General features: G+C 45.4%; 1 protein-coding gene across 2 annotated transcripts; it reads left to right on the top strand.

Moving 5' to 3' along the window:
* The first annotated feature begins 7,870 nt into the window (after nt 1-7,870).
* Nucleotides 7,871-18,664, top strand: LOC111968691 (RNA-binding protein 38). Of its 2 annotated transcripts, XM_023994486.2 has the most exons (4): nt 7,871-8,367; nt 10,884-11,022; nt 12,826-12,880; nt 17,138-18,664. In XM_023994486.2, exons 1-4 carry the CDS (start codon nt 8,155-8,157, stop codon nt 17,466-17,468), a joined length of 738 nt encoding a protein of 245 aa, XP_023850254.1. In that variant the 5' UTR covers nt 7,871-8,154; the 3' UTR covers nt 17,469-18,664. The 2 variants fall into 2 exon arrangements, with proteins under 2 accessions (XP_023850254.1, XP_070301380.1); XM_070445279.1 differs by lacking the exon at nt 12,826-12,880.
* The last annotated feature ends 242 nt before the right edge of the window (nt 18,665-18,906 follow it).

Genomic DNA, 18,906 nt, shown 5'->3' with positions numbered 1-18,906 from the left:
TCTAGGACCTATCGGCTGCCTTCGATAACTGTGAAACCATCAGATCCTCCTCCTCCACCCTCTCCGAGTTGGGCATCTCCGCGCGCGGCCCACGCTTGGATTGCGTCTACCTGCAGGTCCGCTCCTACCAGGTGGCGTGGCGAGAATCTGTTCCTCACCACGTGCTCTCACCACTGGTGTCCCCCAGGGCTCTGTTCTAGGCCCTCTCCTATTCTCGCTATACACCAGTCACTTGGCTCTGTCATAACCTCACATGGTCTCTCCTATCATTGCTATGCAGACGACACACACTAATCTTCTCCTTTCCCCTTCTGATCGACCAGGTGGCGAATCCGATCTCTGCATGTCTGCAGACATATCAGTGTGGGATGACGGATCACACCTCAAGCTGAACTCGCAGACGGAGCTCGCCTCTTCCTCCCGGGAAGGACTGCCCGTTCCATGATCGCCATCACGGTTGACAACTCCATTGTGTCCTCCTCCCAGAGCGCTAAGAACCTTGGCGTGATCCTGGACAACACCCTGTCGTTCTCAACGTAACATCAAGGCGGTGGCCCGTTCCGTAGTTATGCTTCTAACACATCCGCAGAGTACGACCCTGCCTCAAACAGGAAGCGGCGGCAGGTCCTAATCCAGGCACTTGTCATCTCCCGTCTGGATTACTGCAACTCGCGTTGGCTGGGCTCCCTGCCTGTGCCATTAAACGCCTACAACTCATCCAGAACGCCGCAGCCCGTCTGGTGTTCAACCTTCCCAAGTTTCTCACGTCACCCCCGCTCCTCCGCTCTCTCCCTGGCTTCCAGTTGAAGCTCGGCAGTCCGCCTACAGACATGGTGCTGCCTTACGGAGCTGTGAGGGGAAGGGCACCTTCAGTACGCTCCAGGCTCTGATTCAGGCCCTACACCAAAAGCGGCACTGCGTTCTCCACCTCTGGCCTGTCTCGCCTCCCTAACCACTGAGGAAGTACAGTTCCCGCTCAGCCCAGTCCAAAACTGTTCGCTCTCTGGCCCCCAATGGTGAACAAACTCCCCTCGACGACGCCCGGACAGCGAGCAATCACCGACCTTCCGTGAGACAACTCTGAAACCCTCCCTCTTTAAGGATACAGTGATTAGGATAAAGTGACGTCCTGTTCTCAACCACCCCCCCCTTAAGATTTAGATGCACTTATTGTAACGTTGGCCGTTCACTGGCATGTCGATCAAGGTGAAATGAGCCAGATTTTAAAGTACGCTCCCTGGATAAGAGCGTCTGGCTAAATTGACTAAAATGTAACAATGCTAATAGAAGATAATAGATGATAGAAGCCATCTCCTACTGTAATAACCTGCACATTGTGTGTGTGTGTTGTGTGTGTGTGTGTGTGTGTGTGTGTGTGTGTGTGTGTGTGTGGTGTGTGTGTGTGTGTGGTGTGGTGTGTGTGTGTGTGTGTGTGTGTGTGTGTGTGTGTGTGTGTGTGTGTGTGTGTGTGTGTGTGGCCAGCCAGCCAGCCAGCCAGGTAGAAAAATGGCAGAAATTGTTTTAAAAGACAGACATCAGAGCTTTTTCAGTACACCAAAATGCAAAGTAAGAACCCTAGTAGCCTAATATCTCAAAGACTAGTTGATAAAATGTTCATAAGAAAGAAGTGAAATGCTAATGGAAATGTTTCATAATAATGTCATTAGGCAGAGCAGGCAACAAATGGCACACAGACAGCAGAGCTGGGGACAGATAGGCAGGGACAGACTTGAACTTTCGGCGCCGACAGAGATGGCCACCTYGCTTCGCGTTCCTAGGAAACTATGCAGTATTTWGTTTTTTACATGTTATTTCTTACATTGGTACCCCAGSTAATCTTAGGTTTTATTATATACAGTCGGGAGGAACTACTGGACATAAGAGCAACATCAACTCACCATCATTACGACCAGGACTACGACTTTCCCGAAGCGGATCCTCTGTTTTGCCCACCACCCACGACAATGGATCGGATCCCAGCCGGCGAAGCRAAACAATGTCGCCRTAAAAGGGGCAGACGAAGCGGTCAGGCTCCGGAGACGGGCACATCGCGCACCGCTCCCGAGCATACTACTCGCCAATGTCCAGTCTCTTGACAACAAGGTTGATGAAATCCGAGTAAGGGTAGCATTCCAGAGAGACATACGAGACTGTAACGTTCTTTGCTTCACRGAAACATGGCTCACTCGAGACACGCTATCGGAGTCGGTACAGCCAGATGGTTTCTTCACGCATCGCGCCGACAGAAACAAGCATCTTTCTGGTAAGAAGAGGGGCGGGTGGGTATGCCTTATGATTAACGAGACGTGGTGTGATCATAACAACATACAGGAAATCAAGTCCTTCTGTTCACCTGACTTAGAATTCCTCACAATCAAATGTCGACCGCATTATCTACCAAGAAAATTCTCTTAAGTTATAATCACAGCCGCATATATTCCCCCCCAAGCAGACACATCGATGGCCTGAAAAACTTATTTGACTCTATGTAAACTGAAACCACATGTCCTGAGGCTGCATTTCAGTTAGCTGGGGATTTTAACAAGGCTAATCTGAAAACAAGACTCCCTAAATTCTATCAGCATATCGATTGTGCTACCAGGGCTGGTAAAACCCTAGATCATTGTTATTCTAACTTCCGCAACGCATATAAGGCCCTCCCCCGCCCTCCTTTTGGAAAAGCTGACCACGACTCCATTTTGTTGCTCCCAGCCTATAGACAGAGACTAAAACAGCTCCCGCGCTCAGGTCTGTTCAACGCTGGTCCAACCAATCTGATTCCACGCTTCAAGATTGCTTCGATCACATGGATTGGATATGTTCCACACTGCGTCAAACAACAACATTGACGAATACGCTGATTCGTGAGCGAGTTTATTAGCAAGTGCATAGGCGATGTCGTAGCCACAGGAACTATCAAAACATTCCCAAACCAGAAACCGTGGATTGATGGCAGCATTCGCGTGAAACTGAAAGCGCCAACCATTGCTTTTAACCAGGCAAGGTGACCGGAAACATGACCGAATACAAACAGTGTAGCTATTCCCTCCGCAAGGCAATCAAACAAGCTAAGCGTCAGTATAGAGACAAAGTAGAGTCGCAATTCAACGGCTCAGACACAAGAGGTGTGTGGCAGGGTCTACAGTCAATCACGGATTACAAAAAGAAAACCAGCCCCGTCGCGGACCAGGATGTCTTGCTCTCAGACAGACTAAACAACTTCTTTGCTCACTTTGAGGACAAAGACACGGCCCGCTACCAAAACCTGTGGACTCTCCTTCACTGCAGCCGACGTGAGTAAAACATTTAAATGTGTTAACCCTCGCAAGGCTGCAGGCCCAGACGGCACTCCCAGCCGCGTCCTCAGAGCATGCGCAGACCAGCTGGCTGGTGTGTTTACGGACATATTCAATCAATCCTTATCCCAGGTTGCTGTTCCCACATGCTTCAAGAGAGCCACCATTGTTCCTGTTCCCAAGAAAGCTAAGGTAACTGAGCTAAACGACTACCGCCCCGTAGCACTCACTTCTCGTCATCATGAAGTGCTTTGAGAGACTAGTCAAGGACCATATCACCTCCACCCTACCTGACACCCTAGACCCACTCCAATTTGCTTACCGCCCAATAGGTCCACAGACGACGCAATCGCAACCACACTGCACACTGCCCTAACCCATCTGGACAAGAGGAATACCTATGTGAGATGCTGTTCATCGACTACAGCTCAGCATTTAACACCATAGTACCCTCCAAACTCGTCATCAAGCTCGAGACCCTGGGTCTCGACCCCGCCCTGTGCAACTGGGTACTGGACTTCCTGACGGGCCGCCCCAGTGGTGAGGGTAGGTAACAACATCTCCACCCCGCTGATCCTCAACACTGGGGCCCCACAAGGGTGCTTTCTGAGCCCTATCCTGTACTCCCTGTTCACCCACAACTGCGTGGACATGCACGCCTCCAACTCAATCATCAAGTTTGCAGACGACACTACAGTGGTATGCTTGATTACCAACAACGACAGACGGCCTACAGGGAGGAGGTGAGGGCCCTCAGAGTGTGGTGTCAGGAAAATAACCTCACACTCAACGTCAACAAAACAAAGGAGATGATCGTGGACTTCAGGAAACAGCAGAGGGAGCACCCCCTATCCACATCGACAGGACAGTAGTGGAGAGTGTAGTAAGTTCCTCGGTGTACACATCACGGACAAACTGAATTGGTCCACCCACACAGACAGCGTGGTGAGAAGGCGCAGCAGCGCCTCTTCAACCCAGGAGGCTGAAGAAATTCGGCTTGTCACCAAAAGCACTCACAAACGTTTACAGATGCACAATCGAGAGCGTCCTGTCGGGCTGTATCACCACCTGGCACGGCAACTGCTCCGCCACAACTGTAAGGCTCTCCAGAGGGTAATGAGGTCTGCACAACGCATCACCGGGAGCAAACTACCTGCCCTCCATGAAACCCTACACCACCCAATGTCACAGGAAGGCCATAAAGATCATCAAGGACAACCACCTGAGCCACTGCCTGTTCGCCCCGCTATCATCCAGAAGGCGAGGTCAGTACAGGTGCATCAAAGCAGGGACCGAGAGACTGAAAAACAGCTTCTATCTCAAGGCCATCAGACTGTTAAACAGCCACCACTAACATTGAGTGGCTGCTGCCAACATACTGACTCAACTCCAGCCACTTTAATAATGGAAAAATGTATGTAAAAAATGTATCACTAGCCACTTTAAACAATGCCACTTAATATAATGTTTACAAACCCTACATTACTCATCTCATATCTATATACTGTACTCTATACCATCTACTGCATCTTGCCATCTTTATGTAATAAATGTATCACTAGCCACTTTAAACAATGCCACTTTTATATGTTTACATACCCTACATTACTCATCTCATATGTATATACTGTACTCTATACCATCTACTGCATCTTGCCTATGCCGTTCTGTACCATCACTCATTCATATATTTTTATGTAYATATTCTTCATCTCTTTACACTTGTGTGTATAAGGTAGTTGTTGTGAAATTGTTAGGTTAGATTACTCGTTGGTTATTACTGCATTGTCGGAACTAGAAGCACAAGCATTTCGCTACACTCACATTAACATCTGCTAACCATGTGTATGTGACAAATAAAATTTGATTTGATTTGACTGACAGAGACAGGGAGTCTCAGGTAAGTTTGTTGAGTCTTWGTTTGGCAACATTATGAAAGGTTCTCTCTTTTTTAGACTTGTAAAATATGGACATAATTGGACAATGCAATGGATACCCCCACTCTCAACTTAACCTGGTGACTGAACCAAGATTTGTTTAAGGCAATGGTATTGCTGTTGTGATTAATTGTGTAGTTTTGGGTACCGGTAGTTAGGATTATGGCAAACATCTTATTTMTTTTCTAGGAGACAGACTGTGAGTCAGTGAGGATGGTGAAAGGAAAAGAGCCACAGCAGAAGAAAACTCAGACTGTCTCTGGTATGCAGGCTGCAGTCGAGTGTGTGCGGTCATCTCTTAGGGGCAAGAGAAATGACGAAAGCTACCTTGCACTGTATGAGAAAGCAACAACATTGATTGACTACATTAAATCCATTGAATCCATTGAGACACACTCAAGACGATTTGCTGGCAAAGCAGTGGATCACTATAGGGCAGAATTTTTTWAAGTGTTGGATGGTGTGGAGGTTCAGTTTAGCGACTGTTTTGACCAGGACAGTCTAAGCGTCCTGCAAAAATTGGAAAGAGCGCTTCTCACGGGGGAGTTGGATTAGTATCTAGATCAGTACCCTGAGCTGAACATAGATTCTCTTTCAGTGCAGTTGCCTCTCTTTCACAACAAATACCCCTGTAGCAGCAGTGGAGAGGCAGCAGAGGTCCTCAGGAGGCTTCCAGTGGAGGTGCAGGGATTGTTTGACCAAGTTGAGGTGCTGATCAGAATTTTGTTTGTGGTGCCAGTGTCTTCATGTGAGGCTGAGAGGAGTTTCAGTTCACTCCACAGATTGAAGACTTGGCTACGGGCTAGCATGGGCCAAGAGAGACTGAACGGCATAGTTGTCTGTAATGTACATAAAGTCAGTCTGGACAGTCTAAAGAGGGAAAATATCTGCTAGCAATTTGTTGGATCCATTGAAACCCGCAAACATATGTTCGGTTCTTTTGTCCATTTGTTCTGTAGTGTGTATAGCAGTGGTTCTCAACTTGTCTGGGGTACTGGAACCCCAACATATTTTGAGGCAAGGCAGGCAAGGTTTTGAGCGGTCCTCAGGGACCYCCACCCCCTCTATATTATATGTAAAGTTACTGGAAACCTTGTGGTACTGAATACGTTCATTACACTTTTTGATTTCACGGACCGCTCAATTACACCAGGGACCACTAGGGGTCCACAGACCCCTGTTTGAGAACCCTGCTGTATAGTATGATATATKTTCTTTTGTTTAGTCGTTTTCAGTTTTTAGTACATGACAGTACACTTACTAATTATTTATTTTATGTTATTTTATTTAAAATTGCTTACTTTGTGTGACATACTTGTCCATAGCTGTTGTTTGAAGAGTTGAGACACTGACTGAACACTAAATAAGTATTTTAGAAGGATATTTTGGTTGATTTATTTGTGTTATTCACTGAAGTAGTTATTTCGCTTTTAGAACTGTACTTATTTTGAGCTTTTTGTTATTGTAAAGSTATTGTAACAGACTCAGGCCAGTGGTACATATTTAATGACTATATACATGTATCAGAAAAAGTAAAATAATAAGGTCAATTCAATACTGAGAGCAACTTTGTGATGGTTCTCAATGGAGATTATTTTAGATGAGATCGCACCATGCTCATTGTATTTACGATAACTGCACCCATACACAGTGTACAGTAGTACCATTGCCACCTACTGGATTTTCTTGGTATTGCTGGTTGTGAATACAAATACCTGCATACATACTGGACTGATAAGGAACACTGCTATAACTATTAGTAGTAGTAGTATCATAATGATTTAAACAATTGAACAATTTGGGACAACCCTTCAGTTAACTAATATCAAATATCCAGTAGCAGTAATTATAATTCCTCAATATACATTTAACATATTACAACGTATGCTATGTGTTATAGCACTACTTTTGGTGTCCCCCTCAGGAATTGCTCTTGAGAAAATGTCATGCAATTGTCCCCTCCAAAGTTGATATCAGATTTTCGGCCATTCCTTTAAACAACGTATGCTATGTGTTATAGCACTACYTTTGGTGTCCACCTCAGGAATTGCTCTTGAGAAAATGTCATGCAATTGTCCCCTCCAAAGTTGATATCAGATTTTCGGCCATTCCTATAATGGAATGACGTTTGCAAACCGTTATCTTGCGACCTAACTGGGGATTGCCCAAGCAATGAATATGCGGCATTTATGACTATATGAAAAGTATCTAGATTCTAGAATGACACGAGTAACTGTTATACTGTGTGTACATAATACATGCGTTTCAGCAAGCCTATTGTTGAGCATTTAAAATCATTATCACATGCGCCACGTAATTATAGAAAATGTCAACATTTTTTAAATTGAAGGTATCTTACAGCTGAGTTAAAGGCCTAGTTGTTTCTTTATTACTACGAGAGTGATACAATGTAACATGTGCGCGAGGCGCGCTTTCTGACTGTACAGTAGTGACTTATCCTTGTGTAGTAAAGGGCAAAAGCAGGTGCAAGAAGAACGCGTGGGGTCGGGCGAATGGGAGGGCTTGACTACATAAGAAAAAAATTGTCATCCTGAATCATTGCCTATAGGCCAGAAATATAAAATGGGCGTGATCAGGCTTGGCGAGTATAAAATCTCTCCCGGAAATTTTTCAGTAGCGGCAAGTGAAGCAAACAAGTTGAAGGCGTAGAAGAACAGGGTGTATAATTGCAAGCAATGTACTGAAATACAGATGTAACCCAGTGAACTAGGTAACAAGAAGTTCAAAGACTGAATCACGGAAGGAGAAACAAGCGAGGACAGACGCCTGTTGCCTATTTGAAGACATCGCTTGAACCGAACAGCTGCGTAGTTCTTTAATGCTGGACAAATATTAATAGTTGGTTAACCAACTACCTTTTAACTAGTCTTCTTTAACCAATTTTTTTTACCGGTTCGCCAATGCTTTTGCATCAGTTCATGAACGGAGGCCTGGAAGTGATGCATTCTACAGCAATTCAAAAAGACACTACTTTTACAAAAATTTTCGTTGGTGGTTTGCCCTACCACACTAACGATGCTTCCTTAAGAAAGTATTTTGAGGCCTTCGGCGACATCGACGAGGCGGTGGTGATAACGGACAGACAGACGGGGAAATCCAGAGGATATGGCTTTGTAAGTAACGTTCTGACACTTGTCGGTAATGCAATTAGCCTACATCTTGCAGTGGCAGGACGTGCGTCTTACCAATGCATTACTTTGAGAATAATTCTCAATAGGCAACCCTARAAATTGAGTTGCCTATAAGATTAATGGTTGGTATAGCCTATTTGTTTTATGTGCTGTTGTCTCTGGGCACATGCACGCCACGTTTCCTCCCACCACCAAGTTATTGTTCCATGTAACTGACTTATTTGCCTAGAGGAAAACAAGAATACTTGATGCTGCGCCAAGTGTCTTTTTAATTAGAAATATTCCATGCAGAATAAAATGCTGTCGCCAAAGTTGCACTTTGCGTATTGTGGTCATTCAAACGCATGTCAAATTATTCCTTTCCTATAATGTGCTGCTTAAACACAAATGCAGTATTTTTTTTTTTTGCCTGTATCACCGCTTTAATCAGGATGAGGGATCACATTAGTTGACGGATAAAATTATAKCTCCATGTCTGTCCCTCTGCCTACCCCCGAACGAACACACCGCATGCCGTCTCCCCACCAACCCCTCAGCGCTGGCCCATGAACGACCTAGCCTTTATCGCTTATGAGCGCGGTAAGGGCACTCACGGAAGTGCGAGCTGCTGTCCTCGGTTGCTTTATATGGTAATTTTGGCGCGGTAGGGACGCTCCAAGACCCTCCTCCCATTGTAAAGAACCGAAGCACTCAGGCTTTACAAGTGGTGTTTATAGGATCATAACTGCTGTGTGAGTCGTTCTTTTGTATCCCAAGATGGACTGCTGTTCACTGCCTGAGTACAGATCCCGAACCATGACACACACACCTCACCTCCCCTTGTTGTGGTAGCAACTGTCAGAGATGGAAGTTTGGTGCACTTCCCCCTCCGGTGTGTCAACGTTCCCTATTTWATTTTATTTAACCAGGTAGGCTAGCCAAGATGGCTGAGATAAAGCAAAGCAGTTCGACACATACAACAACAGTTACACATGGAATAAACAAACATAGTCAATAATACACTACAAAAAGTTGTAGTAAATGGCAATAAATAGGCCATGGTGGCGAAGTAATTACAATATACAAATTAAACACTGGAGTGATAGATGTGCAAGTAGAGATGATGGGGTGCAAAGTAGCAAGATAAATAAATGCAGTATGGGGATGAGGTAGTTGGATGGGCTATTTACAGATGGGCCGTGTACAGGTGGTGCAGTGATCTGTGAGCTGCTCTGACAGCTGGTGCTTAAAGCTAGTGAGGGAGATATGAGTCTCCATCTTCAATCACCACAGAGGGGTTTTATCGCCATAAATGGTTCTAGTAACTTTTTAATAAATCTTCAGCTCCTCATGAAATTCAGATTGTCTGCCAGGTTTCTTAACGACCCTCGGGTAATCAGCCATTGCAAGCAGGAAAGATTAACAAAGTATGTATGATGCAGATAAAAAGAAACCCACCTCATAGTTACAATGAACAGGAACAGCAGAAGAAATGCAAATATTTACCACAAACTTGGAGAGGTGTATCAGCATTTAACAGGCCAAAGATGGAATGGAAAACTGGTGTCTCCAATAGAGGCTGTGTTTACTCCTCATCCAGTTTAAAACTGAAAGACAATGGTACTCTGTTTACACATCAGTGGTGACCAAAAAAACAGTGGGGCTCAGTCATAAACGGTTACTGCTGCTGAGTGTCTGGTGTTTCAGGTCTGACTGGCTCAGGCATATGAGGGTGTTCCAGGTTGGGAAAGAGGTGTTTGCCACCTTGCATGCAGCAGAGGGCAAAAAAACACCCAGCTGTGTTTTCCCAACAGGGATAACTCGATAATCCTGTTGCTCACTGCTTCAGTAGCAGGAGGAGAAAAACKGCTCCAAAGCCAGGCTTACCTTTAAACACACTCCAAAGGTGGATTAGTAGACCCCCTTCAATAGAGTTCGTGTCAACACAGCCTCAATGCTCATGCGTGTTGACAATGCATGGAGTGGGCTTAGAACGTCTTCTCTAGTCTAGTCTAGAGGTACGCTTCCCTCAACAGGCTAGAATAGATTTTTAACTCGGATAAAACCAAATATGTAGTCATCTGAGATCTTGAGTTGGCAGAAGACCAAGACAATCAAAGCAGACTGATGCTGTCTAATGCCTTCAAAGGAGAGGAAGGGAGGGGTAGATTCTAACAATCTCCTTATTCTCTATTGCCTAATTGGATAAGCCCTTKTTATTCATTACTGATTCATATTTCAGCAGACCTCTCTGTCTGAGCTGCTGACCAAGTGTTCTGGGTCTTTTCTAAGTGATAATAACTGTGCTTTGTGTGCAGTTTCCTCCTCTGTTCAGAAAGGGAATTTAAGTGGTGGAAGGTGCACAGGGAGATTTCTGTGATGGCAGACCAGTAGGGGTTGTTCTGCTTGTAGGGTTAGGGTGGCCCTAACCTTGAAATACTTTTTCATAGCTTGGATGCCATATATTTTATATATATTTTTAGTATTGCTAATATTTTCAACGTCTGATTACGTGTCAGGTGACAATGCTAGATCAGGGTGCAGCAGAGAGGGCCTGTAAAGACCCCAACCCCATCATCGACGGGCGCAAGGCCAACGTAAACCTGGCTTACATAGGCGCCAAGCCTCGCGGTATGCAGATAGGTGAGCCGACCAGGGGTGAGTACAACCACCGGATACACCAACACTACACTTGTCACACACCATATTGGCATGCTTTAGACAAATGTTTGCTGGTAAATGGTCATTCAGAAATACCATATGCTACTCATGCCACATTGTACAGAAATGTACAAATATTTAAATTCATCTGGATTAACTTTCTTGCTCTATATACAGTTGAAGTCGAAGTTTACATACACCTTAACCAAATACATTTAAACTCAGTTTTTCACAATTCCGAACATTTAATCCTAGTAAATTATTTTAGGTCAGTTAGGATCACCACTTTATTTTAAGAATGTGTAATGTCTGAATAATAGTGGTTTATTTCAGCTTTTATTATTTTCATCACATCCCCAGTGGGTCAGAAGTTTACATACASTCAATTACTATTTGGTAGCATTGCTTTTAAATTGTTTAACCTGGGCCAAACATTTTGGGTAGCCTTCCACAAGCTTCCCACGATAAGTTGGGTGAATTTTGGCCTATTCCTCCTGACAGAGCTGGTGTAACTGGGTCAGGTTTGTAGGCCTCCTTGCTCGCACACGCTCACAAATGTTATATTGGATTGAGGTCAGGGCTTTGTGATGGCCACTCTAATACCTTGACTTTGGTGTCCTTAAGCCATTTTGCCACAACTTTGGAAGTATGCTTGGGGTCATTGTCCATTTGGAAGACCCATTTGCGACCAAGCTTTAACTTCCTGACTGATGTCTTGAGATGCTGCTTCAATATATCCACATTTTCCTTCCACATAATTTTCCTAGTTCATGATGCCATCTATTTTGTGAAGTGCACCAGTCCCTCCTGCAGCAAAGCACCCCCACAACATGATGCTGCCACCCCCTTGCTTCACGGTTGGAATGGTGTTCTTCGGCTTGCAAGCATCCCCCTTTCTCCTCCAAACATAACGATGGTCATTATGGCCAAGCAGTTCTATTTTTGTTTCATCAGACCAGGGGACATTTCTCCAARAAGTACTATCTTTGTCCCCATGTGCAGTTGCAAACCATAGTCTGGCTTTTTTATGGCGGTTTTGGAGCAGTGGCTTCTTCCTTGCTGAGCGGCCTTTCCAGTTATGTCGATTTATGATGGCTACGTGGTCCCATGGTGTTCATACTTGCATACTATTGTTTGTACAGATGAATGTGGTTCCTTCAGGCATTTGGAAATTGCTCCCAAGGATGAACCAGACTTGTGGAGGTCTACATTTTTTTCTGAGCTCTTGGCTGATTTCTTTTGATTTGTCCATGATATCAAGCAAAGAGGCACTGAGTTTGAAGGTAGGCCTTGAAATACATCCACAGATACACCTCCAATTGACTCAAATTATGTCAATTAGCTTATCAGAAGCTTCTAAAGCTATGACAATTTCCTGGAATTTTCCAAGCTGTTTAAAGGCAGAGTCAACTTAGTGTATGTAAACTTCTGACCCACTGGAATTGTGATACAGTGAATTATAAGTGCAATCTGTCTAAACAATTGCTGGGGAAGTTACGTGTGTCATGCACAAAGTAATGTCCTAACTGAGTTGCCAAAACTATAGTTTGTTAACAGGAAATTTGTGGAGTGGTTGAAAAATGAGTTTTAATGACTCCTTTTAAGTGTATGTAAACTTCTGACTTCAACTGTATATAGTAGGGGGCTGGGTAATTGTGAGGGGGGAAAGTCACCCGTGTAATTTGCCATCACTGCACGTGTTCTATATCATTAGTATGTTGCTTGAGTTAGACACTACTCTTTTCTCGCTGCCTCCTATGCATTGCAAATGTCTGATGGGTCGTTTTCTCGGTCTTCCAGGCATATCCATTGGAGTGCAGCCTATTCACCCAGCGCTCATCCAGAGGCAGTATGGGTGAGTGAGTGGGCACTCTTTCTTTGTGCCCTATATACCACAGTATTGCATCTTCTGAATTACACATACTTCTGCCAAATAAAGGTCTCTTGTTTAATGTGCATGTAATTTTCCTCTGACATGCACATCTGTGAGCGTTCTACAGATGTTGGACAATTTCACTTTTTTGATTTCATATGGTTGTATCATGGTACATTCCATGGACATATGTGACTCAACCCCCTCTTTAGACCCTTCAGTTTCTACCTGGTTGAGTGGGCTCTCTCACTGCTCCATGGCAGTGTCTGTCTGTGTTGGAGAAACAGCCTTGAGGGAGGCCAGTCTGTGACGGGTGTCCAGGACACTCACTCCGCTGGGCATTTAATGGCCATGTCACTGAAATGGGTTAGACACCACTGCCCCCCACCCCTCAAGTCCTAGCTTTGATTTAATTACTGTAAGCCAGAGGTCCAAGCCCTTACATGCATGTAATAATATAAGATTGTGTCCATGGACTTTGGGTCCTTAGAATCCCCCCTCTGTTCATGTGCTTGTTGCTTAGTAACGGGCAGGGCAGAGCCCTCCCCAGGGGAGCGTGCTCTGTGGGCATGTCTAACAGGTGTTGGCTCTTATTACAGCCTTTTACACCCCCTAATCCCCTGTGATTGACTGCAGCCCCAGCGAGTGGGAGAGATCAGAGATCTATATGGGCTGGTGACAGACACAAGCTGCTCCAAGATGGAGAGCACACGCTTGTTCTTTCAGCCTTCTGCACAGACCCTTCAACTGCAGGTGGTAGAATGGTTGGGTGTGATTGAGTATTTATGTAGGCCAGACTAGACTGTAGCATAGTGCTCCTCTTCCTCTTTGTGTCAGCAGATTGACTGGGTAGCTGGTAGGGTTGGGACTCGCACACATCACACTGAATGTGAATGTCCGTCTGTCGAGCGTTCAGCGCGCTGCGATTTAGAAACCACCCGCTGTAGATGTCTGACTGTTACATGTAAAATTGGTGCACACTCGGTACTATGTACAGCAAACGCTGTTGGTGTCTGAGCCCCTTACCAAGGCCAGGGACTACTTCTCTCCTTCACTATCCGATAGTCTACTTGTCCTCCCCTCTCACTCTTGCCTGTGGAGGAAAAGGAAACCGGGTTCTGTTTGAACACTGTTTCTGCTGGGTGTCGGTACGACACTGAATTTTCACCCCTGTGAGACTGGGGGAGGGAATAGGGTCTGTAGATTGGAGTGAGGGGTTTGGGGAAGGCAATGTTCCTTCAAACATAGTTAACGGCACTGAGARAATTTCAGGTCTGCTGAGCACAAACTTCACGGTTGTAAAAATTCTGTGCAACTTCCAGCATGCATTTACAGTGAACACTGAGGCTGTACCAGCTTTAAGTTAGTTTCAGACAGTGGTCAAGTAGGCTACTGTGGTAATTTGATCATAATGTAGGCCTGTGAGTGGCCTACAACAAAATCTCTTGCGTAGTTTGTTTTGTTTCAGTATGTTGCTAATATTGTTTATTCTATCGCAATTCTCACCGTAAAAGGAAACGGTGATAGTGCTAACTAAGGGGGAAAACTCTGAACTTCATTCAACTTTCTAATCTCGTGATTCTCTGCGCACGCTGATATTTCTTCTGCTCAGCAGTCCCAGGGAACATTAAGAGAGGGGGGGCGGGGCAATGGCTTTCTCTGAAGAGGCATTGTGCTTAATGAAGCTGTGCTTTCACCAGGCGCCAAACCTCCTGCAGCTTTTGCACTTTTTTTTCTCTTAAAATATTCATGATTGCTTTTCTATATTATACTTCCAGGTCAGAATTTGGGATGCCATAAGGACCTTTTGTAGATTTTGCTTTAACCTTTAGCCTTTTGTTCTGGTATGTGGCGAGGATACAAGTGGAAAATTAGCCTCTGCATATATAGGTAGGAACTACTTATTGGCAGTGGATTTATTTTCCATCAACGGCTCCTTTTGCTGTTTTATCCAGTCGTTTAACCACAAACGTATAGCTACATTTAGCTTGACTTGATGAAGACCTTCAATTTGTTCACCATGACTTAAATGTGATGCTAGAGGAAGTGTCTGCTTGGGGCGTCAGTCCACCTCCCTACCATCCGCCGAGTGGTACGTGTCACACCCGCTGGCCGTGATCCAAAAAAACAGCTGACCTCTGATCCCTCTGTCCCCCATACCCCCACAGGCCCTGTGACGTTAGGTTAGAGCTCACTGCTCTGTTCTGCTTCCCTGTTTCATATCCTCTTATCTCCCTTTTCTATCTGCTGCACTTCTCATCCTCTTAGTCGTATTTATTAACTTTTTTATCAAGACGATTGCAGCGTTGACCCATATTTTGTTGTACTTCCTACTAATGTGCCTCAAAGTTCAACCAGAGGTCAGAGCTAGAGTCCTATGGCCACACTATTACAAGGCCACAAAGAGGCTCATCTGTATGTGAATCTGTGTATGCCTGTCTTGCATGGTCGTCTGTCTGGGGGGGGGTGTCTGAATGGTTCTTTGTGAGTAACTGACCGTTAGAGGGGTAGACAGTGCGTATCAACCTGCTCTGCTCCCTCTGCCACGGGCTCCTGATTCCAATTACCTTCATCTATAGCGATCATATACTTATTGTTAGTGTATACCACTCAGTGGGCAACAGTGTCCTAACTATTCCATGCCTACCTACACAAATACTTGCTATGTGAGTGGACCCAGGCAACAGACTGCTGTATCATATCAGCATAATGTCTCTAGACGTTGCGAAAAAATCTTGGCCACTAGCTTCACTCTCACCATATGATGGAGCCATCTCGTGCTGCGTCTCCAATATAGTATTAATGAGGAATCTGATAATGAATGCATGTTATTGTTAACCCCCACTATCCTCCCCAACCCCCTCATGGTTGCTCTGTACTCCCAGCTGACCAGTATGCCGGAGGGGGGAGTGAAGATACCCGAGGTGCAGGCTTCGTGCTACCTTGTTTGGAGGCTCCCAGGAGGAGGGTAGCAGGCAGCTGTGACTGATCCCGCCCCTCTCTAAGGTGCCAGCAATGGCTTGAGAGTGCAGCAATGGATTGGTTATGCTGATTAGTGCCTCTCTTTCCTATTATGGCATGGTTTGGTTTGCAGTGGTGACTTCTGTTTAACGTTCCAGTGTGGGCCTGAAGGGTTTAGAGGTGTGGTATGTGTTAGGCAGGTTGCAATTGGATTTTGTGCGTAGGTCCTGTCACCGCTTACCCCTGCACTCTCCCTTTTTGCTGTGTTTGAGTTGACACCTCAATAGTCTTCCATCACTTCATTCCCTTGTCTTCTGCCATGGCCATTGATCTGAATGGAAACTGGAAAACACAACATGGTGGTAACCCATCTGGTCCTTTCACCCATCAGTGGCCGTGAAGTTGGCGACAAGGAAAGGAAGCCATCAGAGTATTGAAACCCAGCTGAGAAGTGTTGATTTTGTCTGCTGTGACTTCAATGTCTTGATGTTCTTTCACCGAACTTACTGCCCTTTCCTACCAGACACTCCGTGTGAGAGGGGTGACAAAGTTCCTCTTGCTCTCCTGAGCTCTGTTTTTGGTTGATGTGTGCTGTTTACAGTGAGTGGAGTTTGTTCCCCTCCAGCTGCAGTATTAAGGGTGGGGGGGTCTCTAAACGGCACCAGTTTTGCAGTGGGGAGGTCCCTAGCTCTTCCTCTGCCATCAGACTGGGGAGAATGAGCTGTCCCCATACTCAATAACACTAATCACTAGTACGAGAGGGCTTTGAGCACAGCACACCCAACTGGCTAGCAACCTGCCTTGATAAGCCCTCTACCACTGATATCCAATGTAACTTCCGCACAAAACAGGAACCACAACTCTGCTACTGTCATCACACTTCCTGTGTGTACTCAGCGAGTGAAGCGCAGCAGCTGTTAAAACACTGTCTGGGCTTGAAAACCTGCTAGTAACGGCTCTCCYGCCCACCACCATACCCCCCCCCCCCTTCTCTCTGGGGGCCCTACCTAACAGGTTCTGTAGGTTTTCAGCTGATGAGAGATGTTGATCTCTTCTCCCTAACTCGCGCTTTGTCACATTTCGTGGATGGTGTGGCATCTGGCTAGTTTCTTGCCCACCACCACTACTGTGGATACACTACACAGCACAACTCTAATGTATATTCAAGACCTGCTAACCCTACTGGAGAATGTAAATGACAGAATCCAGTCCTTGGCTTTCTTTACTCCTGTTCATTGTGTTTTCCAGTATGTTACTTGTGTCCTGTTTGTTCTCTAGGTTGGCCCAGCAGTATGTGTAYCCCCAGGCCTACCTTCAGCCCAGCCTGGTGCTCCCTTCTCAGGTGTCCTCCTCCATCAGCTCCCCCTACCTGGACTACAGTGCTGCTTACACCCAGTACGCCCAGACCGCCTTCGAGCATTACCCCTACGCCGCCTCCCCAGGGTTCCTGGGCTACGGCTACGCCCCCGCCCCCAGCCCTGCCACTGCCCCCTCCCAGGCCTCCGCCCCAGCCACTGTTCACCAGACCCTCCCCACAGGGGCAGGCCCAGCACCCACCTTCCTGCAGTACGCCCCCCAGCAGCACGTTCAGCCAGACCGCATGCAGTGAGGAGAGTCCTATAGGCCTGGGGCGTCACCCTGGACTGCCCATGCCACAGCCAGGGCTTTCAGGGAATGGGCTGAGGGACAATTGCACGGTACCATCAGGATGAGCCCCATCATGGGTCTTGGGAGGGTTTTGATGACCGGATGGGAGGCTAGAATAAAATGTGTGGTCACTGAGGGCTTCCAGATGCAGACACTTGATTTTTTAAATTTTATTACCGTCTATCTTTATTGTATCAGTGTTAGTATCATATTATCAATGTAATTATTATTATTTCCCCCCCCCMAAAAAACACTACATACTTGTATTTGAAGGGGGACTTACCTGGACATTGACCCCTTACCCCCCTCGTCTTTGCCAGGGCATGGGTTAAGTGAAGGCACTGCTGCTTGGATACATAGTGGTTGGGCATTGGGTGAGGCTCAGTGCCAACTGTTTCCATCCACACCAGAGGCGAGGACTCAGCCGTCTGATACACCCCCAGTGTTACTGGTCCTACACCATGGGTGGTCACGGTTCTCTCTGGGCCTTTCAGAGGTCATCAAGGACTAAATGGAGAGCGGAGATTCTGGGATCCCCCCCTTCTCCGAGACTGTGAAATTGTTATAAGTCAGGACTATTTCTTTTTTATTAAAGAGGCCTTAACTCCTGTTTTTACAAACACTTCCTTTTAACCTCTTAACTCAGAGCTAACTGGGAGAGTCCTCACTCATTTCCGCATGGCCTGGGCTCTTCATATTTATACCAGACACTCTTGTAGTCTATTGGCTCACTTTGTCTTGATTATTGGAGACCGAAGTAGATAATCATATGCAGTAAGTGGGAGGGGTCAAAGAGCATTGAGCGTTGACGTGCAAGGTAGCTGACACCGATAACCACTACCTGTTTATTTTGTCTAACTGTTACTCTAAAATTGTCAAATGTTGATCTCTCAAAGGACATTCGTGTACAGTATTTTTAAATGTTTCCATTATCAAGTACATTTATTATACTATATGTTTAGGTATTTATAGGAAATTCTAAGTTAATCGTTTTTTGTAACTTGGTCTAAATAGTTGCAGCACTGAAGTCCTATAACTTGGTAAGTCTATGTGCAAATCCACAAATGTGTCTTTATTCATTTGATGGACATTTTTGTTTTCCATTCTTCCTGGGAACCCATTGGGTTTTGCTGGCTGGGATCAGACTCTGTTACTTTCTGTTACTTTCAGAAAAATGTCATTTCCAGTCCCTTCAAAGAAGCCATACCAAAAAATCTTGAAAAATAAAGAATTTGTATTTATAAAATAAAGTCTTGACTCATTTCCTGATCTGAGATTTACTTGCAACATTTTCAAACTTGATACCTTCATGAAGAGCAGAACATTTACAAATTCTTTGCCATATTCTCTCCATGGATGTATAAAGAAATTGGGTTCTTAATCTCTAGGTTGGACTCCTT

This window comes from Salvelinus sp. IW2-2015, linkage group LG1, assembly GCF_002910315.2.
Source record: "Salvelinus sp. IW2-2015 linkage group LG1, ASM291031v2, whole genome shotgun sequence".
Lineage (NCBI taxonomy): Eukaryota > Metazoa > Chordata > Actinopteri > Salmoniformes > Salmonidae > Salvelinus > Salvelinus sp. IW2-2015.
Note: the sequence above shows the minus strand (reverse complement) of the source record. Positions and strands in the feature narration are given on the sequence as shown.